We start from the raw sequence: 18,868 nt of genomic DNA on the forward strand, positions 1-18,868 counted from the left end.
AAGCCCTGATTTTTACTACTGTCTCCTAGAATCTGTCAGTTGTTTTTAATGTACATTAAAATTAAACATCTTTCATCCACAGTGAAATATTTCAACAGCAAGTTTTTTAATTCATTATGCTATAATATACACATGCCATGCAATTTACCTGTCTGAATATATTTAGAATTATACATCTCTTAGCACAATCAATTTTAAAACATTTTTATTACCCCAGAAAGAAATCCCATCCCCTTTAGCCCGTACCTTCCAGTCTCCAGTGACAGGCAACCACTAATTTACTTTCTGTCTCTACAGGTTTGCCTGTTCTGGACATTCCATTCTTTTATGGAATGTGTTTTCCTACTATGCTGAAACACTCAGACATACACACACAGCAGAGTGAATAGTTTCATAATAATTTAAAATTATAGCCCACAAGGATACAAGTTTATATATAGGTATCTGTAAAACAGATTAATGTATCACGTTGTCTACAAAAAATATAAAGCAAAACTCTGTTAAACTCTTCTTATTCCTAGGTAAGACTTTGTACACCTTTCCATGTTTCAATTCCAGTTACCTCTCTTCAGGAAGTAAACAGGTAGCTAAATAATCACTGCAGGAAAGCTAGACCTGGAGTTGTTGAAGCGCTTCTGGTAGATAGTGCCAGCCCCACTTCAGCCTGCTTCTCATCCACCCATCATTCCTACCACTTAGCTCAGCCCCCACCAGCACTGAAAGTGGATGAGCTGGCTCTGAAACCTTAATACTGGCCTGCCAGAGTGCACTAGTTAAAAGCACTCAACTTGATGCTGCTTTTGTAAATGTAATTTGTGATCATGAGGCTTTTCTTCATCCCGATGATGTAATAAATTATATTAAATGATTTTCAAATATCACACCAGCCTCGTATATATGAATTCAATCCTATTTGCTTGTGAGATATAATTTCTTAATGTACGTTGTTGGGTTCAAGTTGCTAATATTTCATTAAGGGTGATTACATCTATGTATGTGAGAGATTCTGCTCTATAATTTTCTTTCTTGTATTGTCTGTATTTGGTTTTGGTACAGTATTAAAATAATTAGTTTCATAGGATGAGTTAGAGAATATTCTCTCTGCTTCTGTTTTCTATTAATATAATTTCTTCTTTAAATGTTTGACAGCATTGGCCATCTGGGCCTGAAGCTATTTTGAAAAGTTTTTGTTTATTAACTTTCTTTAATAGAAGCCTATTCAAATTATTTCTCTTTGTTTTGAGTTTTGGTAAATGTCTTTCAAGGAATTGGTCCATTTTGTGTAAATAAAATTCAAGGGCACGGAGTTGTTCTTACTGCCTGTCTACTGTCCATGGGCTCCATACTGCTGGCTGTTGTTCTGTTTTTGGCATTAGTAATTTGTGTCCTTTCTCTTTCCTTGGTTAGCCTAGCTGGAGTTGTATCAGTTTTGCTGACCTTCAAAGAACCAGTTTTCAGTGTAGTTGATTTTTCTGTCTTTTTGTTTTTATTGTTTTCTTTTTTGAACTTAATTTGCTCTTCCTTTTTTGGTTCCCTAATTTGAAATATTAAATAATTGTTTGGGGGGTTGTTTGTTTCCTATGACTCTGGTTACCAAAGCCAGGGCCTTAATCAGGCTAGGCAAGCAGTTACTTCTGAGCTATACCCTCAGCCCTAGAAACTGATTCTAATTCTTTTCTTATGCATGCATTCAGTGCTACAAATTTCTCTCAACATGTTTTTTCTTTATACTACAAATTTTTATAATTTTATTATATTTTATTAGTATGTGTTAATATTACTTGATTACGGGGTTTATTTGGGGAAGTTGGGACACACTTTTAACATATCTTAATCAGTTTCAATCTCCTTTCTCCCTTCGTCCTTTCTGCTTATCCCCTTCTCCATGTCCCCACTGTGGAAATCAGTATGAAGATTCCCAAAAAGACTAAACATTGAAATAACATTTACCTCATAAGCATAGTCCCAAAAGAATTAAGGACTGAATGCCATAGTGATACACACGTACCCATATGTATAGTAGCACAAATTTTAAAAGGATTTGTCAGAATGATTTCTGACACCACCCAGAGTTAGGTCCCCCTTCACAGGTTGTGCCTTCAACAGACTGCCCTCACTTTGGACACCAGCTGCCAAGTTGGGGGTTCCCAGACACTCACCAAACCTGGTCAAATTCATCCCGTTACTCCCTGAAGTTTGATAAATCACTAGACTGACTCATGGAATTCAGGAAAGCACTGTTCTTAGGATTATAGTTTTATTATACCAAACAGGATACGTACAAGTCAGGACTAGCCAAAAGAAGAGATGTATAGGACAATCTGGGAAGTTCCCAAAAACACAGCTTCTGGTTTCTTCTCCCCATGGTGTCCAGACCTGTCACCCTCTTTGTCATCAATGCATAATAATATGCACAGCACATTACTAACCAGGAAAACTTGCCCAAGCTGACCAGAGTTTTGGTTGGGGCTTAATTACATAGGGATGAATGATTGAGTCATCGGCCACATGACTGAAATCGGTCTCTAACCCTTCTTCACTCCCCAGAGAGCTGCTGTCACTTGGCTAAAGCCTAATTCTCTAATTGTGATCACATGTCCAGCCACTACTTTTAAGTCATCTCCTTGGAATAAACTATATCAGAGCTCACCACAAGTCACCTCAGTACACTGTCCCCCACGGTGAATAACATACTTCTATCACTTGGGAAATTTCAAGGAATTAGAGGCCTTCTTGGAACCGGGAACAGAGGCCAGCCAAATTCATTATTATACAGCAGTTGTATTTTCATTTCTACTTCAAAATACTTTTTACTTTCTCCTGAGACTTGTTTGGGATATTACTTATAGCTGAGTTTATAAATCTCTATTTCGGTATTTTCCAGCTTTCTGTTATTGATTTCTAGTTTTGTTACATTGTGGTCTGAGGGCGTGTGGTATATTATTTCTTCTATTTTTATATTTCATAAGGTGTACTGTGTGACCAGAATTTGGTGTGTGTTCCATATGAATTTGATGAGGAAAATGTATATACTGCTGTTGTTAGATGATGAATTGCATTAATGTCAACTAGATCCATTTGATGGATCAATTTGTCATATCCTGATTTTCTACTTGCTGGGTCTATCACTGATGGAAGGATGTTGAAGTCACCAACTATAATAGTGGGTTTGCCTATTTCTAAACCACATTACCAATTTTTGCCTCATATATTTTTGATGCTGTGTTTATAGGCACATAAACATATGTGTAAGGCTGGGGATTTAGCTCAGTGGTACCACTGCCTGCCTCACAAGTGCAAGGTCCTGAGTTCAACCCCCGGTACCAAAAAAAAAAAAAAAAACTCACAAATATGTCTGAGAGACATATGTCTTAGAGACACTGTCTTAGAGAATTGGTCCCTTTACTCTTATGCAGTGCCTCTCTTTAGTCTTAATAATCATCTTTTCTCTAAATCTGCTCATGTGAAATTAGACTCCAGCTGTTTGGTTACTATTAGCATGATCCACCTTTTACTATCCTTTTACTTTTTGTTGTTGTGCTGGTGGTGCTGGAGATTGAACTCATCCTCACACTTGGTAGACAAGTGCTTTATCACTGAGACAGATGTTTAGACCTTTCATTTTATTTTCATTCTGTTTGAGTTATCTTTAAATCCAATTTCTCATAAACAAAGCAGTTTAATTTTGTTTTTAATCCATTGCAATAGTCACTGTCTTTTAATTGGTATGTTAAGAGCATTCGTATTAAAAGTGATGATTGTTCAGCACTTGGGAGTCTGAGGCAGAAGGATAACTGTGAGTGTGAGGCGAGCCTGGGCTACATATTAAGTTCAAGACCAGCCTGAACTGCATAGTGAGACCTTGTCTCAAAACCTAAATAATAGGGGCTGGGGATTTAGCTCAGTGGTTCTGCTGCTTGCCTTGCAAGCTCAAGGACCCAAGTTCAATCCCCGGTACCCCCCCCAAAAAAAACCTAAATAATAAGATTGATATAGTTAAACAAATAGGTACCATATTTATAATTGTTTTCTATTCATGTTTCATTTTTGTCTCTGCTTCTTCTGGTTTTAATTGAGCATTTTATGATTTAATTTTTTTTCTACTGTCAATATTTCAAAAAGCCTTTTTAAAATTTTTTTTTCAGTAGCTGTCCCATAATTTACACTATACATTTACAACTAATCTAAGTCCATTTTTAGATATCACTGTAGTACAACTTTATGAGCTAAAACAAGTAACCTGGGCTGGGGTGCTGAGTTGTAGCTTAGTAGTACAGCACTTGTTTAGTATGCATGACACCCTTGGTTTGATTCCCAAGCCAAATACACATGCGTGCACACACACACATAACCAAATTCCTGTTTTGTACCAGTTCTTCCCTTCCATCCCTTATAACATTGCTGTTATAATTTCATTTATCTATAATCTATAATCATCAAATATATTGTTGCTATCATTTGAATGAAAGGGAATACTGTTGTCTTTAAGGTCAGTTAAGAAAGTGAGGGCCAGGGATGTAGCTCAGTGGTGCCGCACCTGCCTAGTAAGAGCAAGGTCCTGAGTTCAGTCTCCAGTACTGGGGGGAAAAAAAAGAAAGGGAAAGCCAGACATGGTAGGGCATGCCTATAATCCCAGTACTTGAAAGACTGAGGCAGGAGGATTGCTGCAAGTTTGAGGCCAGCCTGCACTACAAAGTGAGACTCTGTCTCAAAAAAACAAACAAAATGTGAAAAATGGGCTGAGGACACCTCACTGGTTGCACATTTGTCTCACATACGTGAAGACCTGGATTCAGTACCTAGCACTACAAAAAGAAGAAAGAAAATTTTCACTTGCTTTTTTCTATGTTCATGGTATTAAAGTTTGAGCCCAGAGCCTTCCTACAGAACTCTGTGTCCGACCTTTTTTTTTCCCCCTTATTTTTAATTCTTACCTTTGAGACAGGGTCTGGCTGTCACGGAGTTGCCCAGGTAACTTGTGATTCTCCTGCCTCAGCCTTCTAGAGTGCTGGGATGAGAGATATGTGCCTGGCTCATTTATTCTTTGTTGAAAGTTCTTTCTTTATAAAGATCTGAGTTTCTGAATAGTCCTGGAAAACTTAAGTTTTTGTAATGCAGGTCTATTGGCAGGCAAGAAACTCGTCAAAAAGTTTTTCTTCTTTTTTTTTTTTTTTTTTTTTTTTTTTGGAAGGTTTTTTTTTTTTTTTTTTTTTTTTTTTTTTTTTTTTTTTTTTTTTTTTTGTCTGAGAAGGTCTTTATATTCTTCCTTTACTTTTTCATTTTTATGTATTTATTTTTGAGACAGTGTCTCTCCATGTAGTGCAGGCCAGTCTTGAACTTACTTTGTAGCCCAGGCTGGCCTGGAACTTGTGGCAGCACTTCTGCCTCAGCTTTCCAAGTGCTAGGATCACAGGCGAGCGCCACCATGCCTGCCTCTTCCTTCACTTTTGAAGGATAGTTTTATTGGATACTGAAGTCTGCATTGGTAGATTTCTTCCTTCAATACCTTTATCAATTCTTGGTGGTTGTTTTTGCTGTGTGTGTATGTGCATATACCTGCTGAACATTAAACCCGTGTGCTATACTACGGAGCCACACTGCCCCCTGCCCCCCTCCACTTTCTGCTTGCTTGCATGGTTTGTTTCTTTCTTTTTTGGTGGGGGTACCAGGGGTCGAACTTGGGTCCTTGCACTTGCAAGTAGGCGGCAGAACCACTGAGCTAAATTCCTAGCCCTGCATGGTTTCTCAAGAGAACTCAAGTGTACTGTTAATTCTTATCCATGTTCCTCTCTAGGTGAGGTGCTTTTTCCTCTTTGTCTTTCAAGACTTTCTCATCTCTGATTTTCTGCAGTTTGAATATGACAAACTTAGGTATAGGCTTTTTTTTTTTGGTATCAGGGATTGAACTCGGGTTCCTTGTGCTTGCAGGCCAGCGAACCACTGAGCTAAATAGCCAGCCCAGGTATAGGCTTTTGGTGTTTATCCCATTTGCTGTTGTCTGAGTTCTGGACATGTGGTTGGTGTATATCACTAGTTTTGGGAAATTTCAGTCATTTTGATTTTAAATATTTCTTCTACTCTTTCTCTCTTACCTCTCCTCTACCATACATATGTATGCCTTTTTATAATTGTTCTACAGCTCTTGGAAATTCTTCTCTCTTTAGTTTTGAAAGCTGTGTGTGTGTGTGTGTGTGTGTGTTGCTAGGGATTGAATCCAATCCTCATGCATGCCGAGCACACACTATATCCTTAAGTTACACCCCCAGCCCTTTCTGTTAACATATCCTAAAGCTCCCTGATTCTTACTGATGAGCCCATCAAAGGCATTCTTCATTTCTGTTAATATTATTTTTAGCATTTCTTTTTCGATTCTTAGAGTTGCAGCTCTCTGCTTATATTATGCAACTGTTCTTACATTTTGTCCACTTTTTTCATTAGAGCCCTGTCTTAGTCACTTTCCTGTGGCTGGGACAGAATACCTGACACGGCTCTTGCTTACTGTCCATGGTTGGGTGGCTCCAGGGCAGGAACAACACGGCAGATGAAAAGCTGCTTGTGTCGTAGTGGCCAGGAAGTAGAGAGGAGCCGGGAGGAAGATGAGCTACATACTACATCCCTTGCACTTGGATTTTTTTATATTAAGATAGGATCTCATTGAGTTGCCCAGGCCAGCCTCAAACTTGTGGTCCTACTGTCACATGCCACCCAGCTTTACTTACAGTTATTTAAGGGGAAAAAAAAGTGGTGTATCTGAGAAAAGGAACTGATGTAAACAGACCTCTAGTGTGAGGTTTTTATGTTTATCTAAATGCTTAGAGTTAGTATGTATTGTTCACTGTAGCTGTAGCTGTCAAAGGCTAGAATTTCCTCTAGTGTCCTTGTTTTCTTTAGGTTTCTTAAGACACTCCTTCTTTAACACTGAGTCTGACCCTGGCCTTTGTTTCAGCTGTAATCCCTGATATTACACAAGATGGTAAGATGTGAGAAAAAGGAAAATTCTGTAGTCCCTTGGTTAAGTCTCAGTTTTGTTGGTCCATGCCACTGGCTGTAACCTTCCATTTGCTTCTCAGCATTTCCCCCACACCCCTCAGCTTCATTTTTCCATGTGGGTTAGGCTCTGGCAAAATAGTCTCCCTTGAGAGTAGGCCTTTGATAAGGATAACATAGCACCCTGAGCATATTTCAGAATGGTAACTTCCCTTCCCACTGGTGTAGGGAAAGCATAAGGAGAGCGTTCTTTGGTCTTCACAGTGAGAACCTGTTGGGGCTGCTGGAAGTGAGACTCATGAAAGTGGTGGTGGGTCACTGAACCTGGGCCCTAGGACTTTATATCCAGCTGATCCCTGCTCAGGCTGCAGTCTCTGCAAGACTCTAAGCATTCCAGCTCTGTAAGAATTCCAACTGGCTGCCATCTCCACCAGTGGTGTCTCATAACAGTGAGTGATAATTTGCTCCACCTGTCCAGTTTTCAGGACAGCATTTTTTCCTGCAGCCTCAAATCTCTGATAGAGCTGCATTGATCCCCTGCTCCAGCTTTTCTTCTTGTGAGAATGGAAGGACTTCGAAGCTGTTTTTCTTTTTTATGTTATTACTATGAATTAAGCCCAGGAAGCACTGACTAACCTCCTCAGCCTTTTTAATAAATTCTATTTTGAAACAGAGTCTTGCTGAATTGCCCGGGCTAACCTTGAATTTGTGATTCTCCTGCCTCAGCCTCCTGAGCATCTGTAACTGCAGGGTGTACCACTGCACCCCTGCTCAAACTCTTTTTTTTTTTTTTTTGGTTCCAGGGATCAAACTCCGGTCCTTGCGCTTGCAAGGCAGGCAGCAGAACCACTGAGCTAAATCCCCGGCAAGCTCTTTATATTTATTGGACTGATACCCAGAACTTGTAAGAACAACATAAAAAGTAAACTTCAAATTCAAAATAGTGTCACTGGACATACTAGACACACATCAAATTGCTTTTTCTTTTTATTACATAAGTCTGAGTTCCAGACATACCACAGATAGCTAAGGTGATGGTAGGTACCTACTGTTTTAAGTATCTCTAGCTAATCTTGTTTATATCCTAGCTTTTAGTGTGTTCACACACTATGAAAATGAATAAATAGCGTAAATTAAGGAATGTCTTGGTTTGTTTTGTTTTTGTGGTGCTGGGATGAAACCCAGGTTCTCACACAGTAGGCAGACGCTCTTCCTTGAGCTCCATCCCCAGCGCTAAGGAAAGTCTCACTGTGTACGCTTGTTGGAAACATTAGTGTACCAGTGCTCTTTTCCTTGCTTAATTTCCTCTCGATTGAATTTTTCCCAAAGAATGTTGTGCTGAGTTGTAGTACTGACAGCAGGCTCCTGCAACAGGAGCTCCCACATTCTGCCCTCAGGTTCACCATCATTGCCATTCACATTTGAAGGCATTTTTGTGGCTTGGAAACATGTTTGGGAAATTTACCAAAATACTTGTCTAGTCATAAGTTTTGCTAAAAAGACCTAACACTATGCCAGCGATACTTTTCTATAGAAAGGAAAATGATGAACTTAGGTTCTCTTCTGGCAACCCCACCTAAATCTGTTACGGAGCTCCCATATTCAACTGCTTGGAGAGTCTGAATCCTACCATTGTAGCTACAAAGATAGCCCTAAAACTGATAGTAGGGTATTTTTTTTAATTTAGTCTTCCAGTGTAATCTTACTGTAGAAAAAGCATTTCTCATTAAAGCTAAACTCCAGTAAGGCAGTGTCCTAGTCTAGAATAGAAGTTTATTTTGACTCATGATTCCAGAGTCTGAGAAGTCCAACAGCATGGCACTGGCATCTAGTTGCCTTGTTGGTCAGGGTCTTAGCTGCTTCAGTTTGGAAAGCAGAAGAGCAAGAGCAAGGTGTATGCACGTTTCAAACACAAGGGTGACCTCACTTTATAATAACCCACTCTGGAGGTCACCAGTCCAGTCCCACAGGAGGAAGATAATAAGAACTCACTTCTTTCTCCCTCCCTTCACGAGGGGGAACCATTATGAAGTACACACCTCATTTAAAGTCCCACTCAGTCTCAGCACCATAACCTGGGGGGATTAAACTTCAGCATGAGTTTTGGTGGGGACAAGCTATATTTAAACCATAGTCACCAGGCATGGTAATGCACACCTATAATCCCAGCACTAGGGAAGCTAAGGAGCAGTGAGTTCAAGGTCAACCTGAATTACAGAGCAAGACTTTGTCTTAAAAAAACAAAAAAAAATTTTTTTAAGGAATGGTTATCAAACCGTAGCAGATACAACTAATAAATAAAAAATTGACCTCAAGTGAAGTTATGTACCATTACTCTCCTTTATAATGTATAGTTGATCTTAGTTCCTTACACTTGATTGTGCCTGATTAATTCTCACCTTTATATGTAGACGATTTTACGTTGTTACATTTTTTATGCAAGAGGAAGCAGCTAGGTGAAAAGAAATATTAACCTATTAAAGAAATTATTCAGTAAAACTTGTCAAATCATAGTGCTTCAAAGGTCAAAATGATGCTCTTGATTAGTATTTTAAATTATAAGTGATTACCAATGGTTAAATCATTTAAAACTATTTGTATTATAATTTCATGATTAAATTTGTTATGAAAGTGGCTGTTTGTAGAAATTCTGATGTGAACAAATTAATTACAGTCCTGTTCCATCAGCAGGTGACTCCTCAATGCTAAAGGCACAAATGGAGCGAGTAGAGGCTGCAACTCCTATAATCTCAAAGGGGTCTTAGGAGCTCATGTGAGGGTCATAACTCTGCTGTAAGACTCTTCTGTTAAACATTGTGTCTCCTCATGGTCTGCCAGCTGCAAGTAAAGGAAATTAGCTTGTCATTACATGGGAAAAGAGAATGAATGAAATTTAGCCCACCAGATAAATACTAATTTTTCTATCCAAATCAAAGTTAATGAACTTCTATGAACCTTCACTCTGTTCCACTTAATTAGAATGCTCTGGTTTTGTAAATCCTGTGGGTGTTTGAAGATTAAACTCAGTTTCTACTTTTTCCTGGAAATTATCAAGTTTTTCAGAAACAGAACCAGTATCTTACATTTATCTTGGATAAATGCTTAGTAAATAAAAGTTTAATGATTAAGTAAATGGAAAGACTGCTAATTGTTGTAAACTTTACTGTTTGTCATCTCTTCTGAATATATTTTATAATGTAAATTTATAATTTATGCTGTTGCTACAGATTTTCCCAAAATTAACCTTGAAAGTGAAAACTAAGTTCTCTCAGTGCTCTAGTGAGACAAAATAATAAATGCTCAGTAATACAACTTTTAAAAATCTATGTCATGGGCTGGGGATTTAGCTCAGTGGTTCCACCACCTGCTTTGCAAGTTCAAGGACCCGAGTTCTATCCCGGTACAAAAAGAAAAAAGAAATCTATGTCATATACTAGGAATACATAAGCTCATAGTTAGAATTAGATACAATGAGAGTCTATAGTATCACAGTCACCCAGTAATTATTATTGGCTGAAAATATAATGAGTAACTTTTTAAAGTAAAATGCAGTAGTCTTAAGGACTGAAAATTCCATGTGTAATTTTTTTAAGTAAAATGCACGGGGTTTGAGTTTGACAAATATATACAACTGGTAACCAGCGTCCCTGACAAGACGTAGAGCATTGTCCTCACCCTGGAAAATGCACATCTGCCCTTTTCTAGTCTACCTTCTCTGACAACCACTAATTTCTAATCCCATATTGTGCTTCAGATCTAAAATGTTCCCCGAGTCTCACTTCTTTGGAGATGACTGGATTACGAGGGCACTGTGCTCAGCTGTGAGTCCATCTGTTGATGAATTCATAGCTAAATGTGCTAGTTGGTGGTGGGTCACGGGGGGTGTGACCCGGAAAATAACATTCTTGTTCCAGTTCTTCCCTTTTTTCTCTGCTTCCTGACTGCCATGAGTTGAGTACCTTCCCTCTGCCATTCTTTCTGTGCTTGGGAACCAGCCCAGAATAGACTGAAACTGTGAGCCAAAGTAAGCCTCTCCTTTAAGTTGTGGGTGTTGAGTTTTTGCCACAGCAATAGGAAAGTAGCTAAGACACTGTAATTGAACTTTATAAATGAAACCATACAGTGTGTTGTCTTTCCTCTCTCATTTCATGTTTTTGAGGTTCATGGATGCAAAGATTTTTAAGAGCATTCATTTTTCCATAATTTGTTTAAAATGTGTACTAACTTTTAATACTTTATTTTTATAACACAGGATTTCTCGTAATCCAGTAGGGTATGAATTAACTTCATATTTTTCATATGTATCACTACTGAAATATTTGACATAAGTTGACATAATCAGATAATTCAAATATATTTATATTATAAAACAAGATTGTTTTTAATAAGCTAAATTTTACTAGCATACAGTAAGGACAGATTTGTATTTCCTTGCCTTTTTGTATTTTGCAGATGCACAGACTAAAATGAAATGTTGCCTTTTCCTGCGCATTGTATGCTTCAGTAGAGATCAGTTAGCTGTCTTCAGTGTGAACTTGGGATAAGGGCAACAAAAAACCCTACTGTTTCCAGCCCCCACTAAGATGAACTGGCAGTGTATCAGAAAAATTCCCAGTGTGGAGCAGTTTTATTACAATTTGGTACAATTGGTTCTTGCATAACCTTTAGAAAAATCATACATAAAACATTCTCATCTATATAAATAAAAATCACCCACACACTATATTAATAGCTTTGTTCACTTTTTTCCCTGGGACTTAGGCTGCATGCTCCTACTGTGCCCCTTTTTATAGTCTTTTTTAAGGATAACTTTGTACACTTTCTTCAAAGCAAAATGGTTATGGTAATATTAGGAATTAAATATAAGTGCAAGATAATTCTTGATGATTTTTACTACACACAGATCTCCCTCTTTTTTTTTTTTTTGGTACCAGGAATCGAACTTGGGTCCTTACGCTTGCAAGGCAGGCAGCAGAACCACTGGGCTAAATCCCCGGCCCTCCCTCTTAACAATATACTAGAAGTAGTATCTCTAAACTGTCCTTTTTATTTATTGACAAGGGATACAGTAATACCTCGGTTCAGGAACCCTTCTGTTCTCAGACTGTCGGGTTCTCAAAAGCATTTGGCAAAACCCACACAGGTGACACAGCTGGGCCATCTTTCCCAAAATAATAAAACAAGTTTGTGAACCAAAGTACCACTGTAGTTTATTCACTAGACGTAATCACTAAACCTAGAAAAGAAAAAGGGACAGGAAGTTGTACTGTCCTGGAAACGATAATCATAGTTTATTTGTGATAATATGTGGGGAGTTAATTTTAGAGGTACTGGGGATTGAATCCAGGGCCTCAAGTGTGCTAGGCATACATTCTACCACTGGCTATACCTCCTGCCCTGGTTTTTTGTTGTTTTGTTTGTAGTGCTGAGGATTAAGTTCAGGGCCTGAACTGAACATGGTGAGGCAAGTGCTGTACCCCTGGGGTACAATTGTCAGTCCTGGGGGGTTGTTTTAAAGTACACATTTTAAGCCAGTCGTGGTGGTGCACGCCTGTAATCCCAGCACTTAGGAGGCTGAGACAGGAGGATCATTGCTAGTTTGAGACCAGCCTGGGCTACATACTGAGTCCCAGGGCAGTCTGAACTAAGTAGTGAGACCCTGTCTCAAAAAAATAAAGTACACATTTTAAGGTTATGCTACTTTTAGTATCTGTTACTATTATTATGCAGTAGTTACTATTAATATGTAATTGATACATGTTGAAAAGTTACAAGAACATACCAAGTAAAAGTCTCAGCCTTTTTCTTTGGCTAAGAAATGTTTTGGAGCTCTTGTATTTCTTTTTCTTTAAACTTTATTTATTTATGTTTGAAAAAGGGTCTCACCATGTAGTACAGACCAGCTTTGAACTCAACTATGTTGCCCAAGCTGGCCTTGGCTTGAACTCAGTGATCCTCCTGACTAGCTTTCCAAGTGCTGATTCACTGGTGTGCACCACCATGCCCATGGTACTAAATCTAAACTTTAGAAGACTTTCCATACGTTCTCCCCAAGTATGTGGTGTAACATACTATGTAAAGTTGTTGACAAGGAAATGTATTTTTGACAATTCAGAAGACACATTTTACTTTATAAAAATGTTGCTGCATGTGAAATTTGAGAAGCCACCAAAGTGAATGTACTGTTAGCCACCTACCCCTCTTCTGTTTGCAGCACTGGAGATCTAAGCTTGGGCCCACACATGCTAAGCAAGTGCTCTACCACTGCTTTGCATCCCCAGCCCTGCCGTTCATTTAAAACCTTTAATTGCATGAGCACTTTTGTGCCACTGAGAGGCAACTAATAATATTTAAAATTCAGTTTTTCTTTAAAGTTTTATTATCAGTATCCACAACCAAAGAGTATTAAAGGGTCATTAAAGTTATCTGTGGGAATTAAATACTCAGATAATAGGCTATTTTTTCCCTATCATTTTAAAATTAGTTATTCTTGGTAATACAATATAAGTAGAATGTTAAAAGCCTAGAGAGTCCAGTAAGATAATAACCTATACCTAAACTTTTCTTATTTTTTTTCCTGCCAAAGGTGTTATTGACAGGTGAACAGATTTGAAATGATTGCCTTCCATGAAAACATGTAGGTGAACATACAAACCAGTAGTAAAAGACTAGCAGGGTGTTGTGGTACTCAGGAGGATGACCACAAGTTTGAGACCACATAGCAAGACCCTGTTGGCGGTGGTGGTGGGGGAGATAGTAAAAGACCACTAAAGCAAGGATCAGCACACTAGACAGTGTTTCTGGATGCTCCTGTATCCCACTCCTTTACGAAGTCCTTGTCAGTAATAACTGTCATATTTCTCCTTATAGTACACATACATGGCTCAGAATGGTTTGTTTATGCTGTGTAGATGATTTAGGCCAGAAACTTTTTTTTTTTTTTGGTACCGGGATAGAACTGTGAACCTTAAGGCAGGCATGGTGCCACTGAGCTAAATCCCCGGCCATAGGCCAGAAACTTTAAGTAGCTGTCATGAATTGTCAACTAGTTAGCTACCTACAGGGAAAACAAAGTAAAAGAGGAATACTCAAATGGAGGGAAAAGCTTTATGTTTGAGAAAAGAGGGCAGACCTTTAAATATTTTTCTAATCTTTTGTTAATCTGTATTATGGAACCAGAAAGGTAACTTTCTGAGATTTTGCAAAAGTGGAAACAGCAGCTTGTGAAAAATATAAAATATATAAACCTGTAGCCAGTCTAAAATGGCTTATCACCAGCCCTAAACTAATAACAAACAGTACTAACTCGAAACTTCAAGATCTAGTTTTGTGTGTGCGCGCGCGTGTGTGTGGGTGTGTGTGTGTGTGTGTGTGTGTGTGTGTGTGTGTGTGTGTGTGTGGTTGGTAATGCTAACCACATGGAAATGTATTCAGTACTGTATTTAATAAATAAGAGTGAGGAATTTTGAATTGGAAACTAGGATAATAGCTGCATATATATCTTAAAAGTAAATTCTTACAGAGAGAATAACTATGAAAAGTTTAATTTTTTTGTCATTTTGTTTTTATTTTATACTAAAAACTTCCAGCCAGGTACATCTAAATATATCTTTTTCAACATGACAAAGTTACATAAGCGAAGCCCCTTGCATGTAAAGAAAAATGCAATTATTTTCTATTCTGGATCTCCAGACTGCTGTTTTAGAAAATCATATCTGATTATTTGCTCAGCAGAAGATTATTGAGTTGATTTAGCTGTGATTTTACTTAACAAAGCTTCAACTGCATTCCTACTGTGGAGTCCGAGAAGGTAGCTAGATAGAAATGATACATTCAAACTGTGATTTTTGTGAACAGGGCCATCGATGCACCCCTCGGAGCTAATAGCGGAGATGAGAAACAGTGGGTTTGCACTGAAACGAAATGTACTGGGGAGAAACTTGACCGCAAATGATCCATCACAGGTAATGATCTTATCAGTAAGCTGAAAATGTCTACAAATCTAAATGTGATTGCTTGTGAATTGCTGCTTAATGTTTTCCAATATGCATATATCCATAGGAAAGTAAGATATAGCAAAGAAAATGCCTTAAATGTATTTTGATTTTGCCTCTTTATTATTTTAACCTAAATGAGAAATTGTTTATAAACCTATATTTTAATAAATGAAATGGTTCCTCTCGGTTTATGTGGATAAAATATCTAACTGATATGATGATAAGATTATTTTTTCCTGCTAACTTACACAAGAAGTATATTCAATTGAACCAATAGGAAGTACAGTATATAGAAACAAACTCCTTAAAATTATAGAAAATATTTTAAACTTCTTTATTAAATTTATCATACCTCCAGAAAATAATTGTTTGAAGGGCAGTATTATCATGTATTTGATAACATAGTATTGTAAAGGCCAAAATTATGGTTATTTTAACCTTTTCATGATAATTTTCCTTTTTTGTTCTTTTGTGGCAATATTGGGAATCAAAGCCAGGGTCTTGCACATGCCAGGCAAGTCTTCTACCACTGAGCTATACCCTCAGTCTCTCATGATATTCTTCACTTCTATATTTCATTAAATTACAATATTTAATTGGCATAGGTTTAAATTCAAGAGGTAGAGAGTAAAAACCTGCAATAAAGATTATATCGGCATTTCTCTATCCTCCTAAAGTTCCCTAATGCTGGCATAGCAAAAAATGGCTTTTTTTTTAGGGCTGGGGATTTTGCTCAGTAGTTCTACCGCCTGCCTCGCTAAGTGCAAGGACCCGAGTTCAATCCCCGGTACCAAAAACAACAAACAAAAAAATGTCTTTTTCAATTCCCTCCCACCTCCCAATCTAAAATACCATGTTCATCTACAATATGTCCCTAATGCTAAATTTCTTGTTTACACATTTTTCCTATCTGATAACGAATTTGTCTGAAATCTAACAATTGAATGTTTTTGTTGACTCAGGAGTACGTTGCAAGTGAGGGTGAAGAAGATCCAGAAGTTGAATTCTTAAAGTCACTGACAACCAAACAAAAACAGAAACTTCTCAGGTAATTAACAATAAGTATACATCTAAAGGATTTTTTTCCTTTATTTTCATCTTGATATAATACTCAACTCTAACCCTGAGAGCTCCTTATGATTATTTGTGGGGCTGCTGGGGATTGAACCTAGGGCCTTTTGGATGCTGGGCAAGGCAAGTGAGCTACACCTCCAGCCCTCTTAAGAGCTCTCAAAGGCATTTAAACAATACATCACATTTATTGATTTGCTGTTCAACTATAATAATACAATTTTGTCTCTCTTTCCAATAACATGAAAATGAATATGATTATTTACTCAGTTTATGCCAAAAGCTTATTGTACTTTTTAGAACAAATTAATTTGAAAACAGACTTAGTTGTACTGAAGGTTTTACTTTTAATAAATTTTTACATATATACACACACACACACACACACACACATATCTTTGCACACCTAATTTATTCTTAGAAAATATCTTGGTCATGTATTTTTATATTTTGTAAACTTTTATGAGAAATGCTGAAATAATGTTTAAGGTAAATATAAATTTTATCTTTTTCGGGGATTGAACTCGGGTCCTTGCACTTGCAAGGCAGGCCACCGAACCACTGAGCTAAATCCCCGGCCCGGTAAATATAAATTTTATTAGACCACCTCTGGATTTAAAAATCCAGGAAATGTTTGCTGAGTCCAATAGAGGGAGCTCATGATGTTTTCAGCATGTGGAGTTCTGAGAATAAGAGCTGGACAGCACCCAATGAAGATGATTTTATTTTATTTGTTTGTTTGTTTTTGGTACTGGGGATCGAACTTGGGACCTTGCGCTTGCGAGGCAGGTGGCGGAACCACTGAGCTAAATCCCCAGCCCAAGGTGATTTTATTTTAGAGAATGGAAACATAACATATAAACAAGTTACTCTTCTGAGACTATAAAGTAGAAATTCAGAATGCTATAATTAAATTACTTATAAAACTGAACAATTGTGGAAACCTAGTATGTGATTATTTTATGTAATCAAACATATACCAAAATTTGTAAGTATATTCTCAGAATTTCTGGAGAACATATTCTTGAATTATTATAATACAATATTTCTATACTTTGTGTCTCTCTGTGGTACTGGGGATTGAACCCAGGGCTTTCACACTGGGCTATATCCCCAGCCTTTTTTTATTTTTTATTTTGAGACAAGGTCTTGGTACGTTACTGAGTTGCCTAAGCTGGGCGTAAATTTATGATCCTCCTGCCTCAGACCCCCAGAGTGCTGGGATTTCAGGCATGCACCAAGACATGGAGACAATATTTCCATACACTAAAATAGCATGAATACAAAGTTAATTTTTCACAATTATAGGTATGTATGTGAGTTTGAATAGATCCAACTGTTACACGTATTTCACAAACTTTAGATAAGGATGACCATTTACTTACAGTATGAAATAATTTCAAATTCTGACTTATTAAGAATTTAAGTCATTATTATTGATAATATTGTCAGAGAATTACCTTAACACATTTAATTTTTTAAGCTAAACTCAGTGTATGCATTCCTTGAATAACTGGGAAGAAAATTTGTCATTTCATAAAGTAAAAAATGTATTTGTATATAGTTAGCCATTTTTAGTAGTTTCTAAGAAAATATACTGTCTATTGACAGTTTTATAGTTGTTGATGAAAAGACTTTCTCACAGTTTGTTACTGTTTCTCTTCAATTATAGGAAATTAGACAGGCTTGAAAAGAAAAATAAGAAAAAGAAAAAAGACAGAAAAAATAAAAAGTTACGCAAGAGCAAAAGTAAACACAAAAAACATAAAAGCAAATCCTCCTCCTCCTCTTCCTCCTCTTCTTCCTCCTCCTCCTCCTCCTCTTCAGAGACTTCAGAAAGCAGTAGTGAGAGTGACAGCAAAGGAAAGAAAATAGAGAAGAAGAAAAAGAAAAAGTGCTTAGGAAGTCACAACAGTGTTTCTGCAGAGAAGTCAAAGAAGAGAAGACTTTCTGAAGAGCCCTCTAGCAGTCACAGTAACAAGGAAATTCCTAAGTTTATGAAAGAAGAGAGTTCTGGAGAGAATAGCAGATGGAGCCGGTCTGTGTTTAACCACAAGTCCAGAAGCCACCATCTTTGCCCAGAGAAGGGAAGAGCTGAAGGAACTGAGAGGAGCAGCAGAAGCCGCAGCAGGGACCAGAGGAGAAAAAGCCAGAGCCGGAGTCCTGCTAGTTACAAGCAAAGGGAGATAGGGAAACAGTCCCAGAAGAGTCCAAGCAAGGGGTGGAATAGAAGAAGTGGCGCCAGGAGCCATGGCTCTGATAGATACAGAGACAGGGAACGCACAGAGGGCACTGAGGAGATAAGTGCTGAAGGGACCCGGAGAATGAGGCAGAAGTAAGGAGAGAATAGAGAGACAGTGTGTGACAGTTACCTGCAATGCATATATCTCCACTTTGTTATTGAATACTGTGCCTTTAGCAAAGGCTAAAGTATGTACTACCATCTTTCTAATAAAAAAAAAAGCATTATTTTGAATTCCCATCTATGTAAGCTATTATTTCAGGTAACTGTTTCTTGTGCCCTGTACCAGATTTTTTAAAACCTATATGACTCTGACTTTTTTTGTTCAAAGAATGACAGTACATTGGTTATAATTTAATTTTTCTTTTTGTCAGTTCAGATTTGTTACTAATTTTATAATTTGAATTTGCTTGAACCAAAGTGTATTTGTTGTATTCATTAGTATGAATTAAACTGGACTTCTCAATATTCTTTTGACTTTTAAACTCCCTTCAGGTGTGTTGTTCCACAGAGCAAGCTTCTTACATTTGGATGTTCTGTTAGTTTTCTGTGCTGCCATACAAATACCTCA

The 18,868-nt window shown here is 37.6% G+C and overlaps 1 protein-coding gene across 1 annotated transcript in view; it reads left to right on the top strand.

Moving 5' to 3' along the window:
- The window catches only part of Cir1 (corepressor interacting with RBPJ, CIR1), a 30,936-nt gene extending 12,324 nt beyond the window's left edge, over positions 1–18,612 (top strand). Inside the window, exons 8-10 of the mRNA XM_010607031.3 lie at positions 14,845–14,951; positions 15,947–16,032; positions 17,728–18,612. Of these exons, the coding sequence (XP_010605333.1) occupies positions 14,845–14,951; positions 15,947–16,032; positions 17,728–18,394 (860 nt within the window). The 3' untranslated portion in view covers positions 18,395–18,612. The remainder of the gene's footprint in view (positions 1–14,844; positions 14,952–15,946; positions 16,033–17,727) is intronic.
- The last annotated feature ends 256 nt before the right edge of the window (positions 18,613–18,868 follow it).

This window comes from Fukomys damarensis, unplaced genomic scaffold (genome assembly GCF_012274545.1).
Source record: "Fukomys damarensis isolate Sample0158 unplaced genomic scaffold, DMR_v1.0_HiC HiC_scaffold_26, whole genome shotgun sequence".
Taxonomy (NCBI): Eukaryota; Metazoa; Chordata; class Mammalia; order Rodentia; family Bathyergidae; genus Fukomys; species Fukomys damarensis.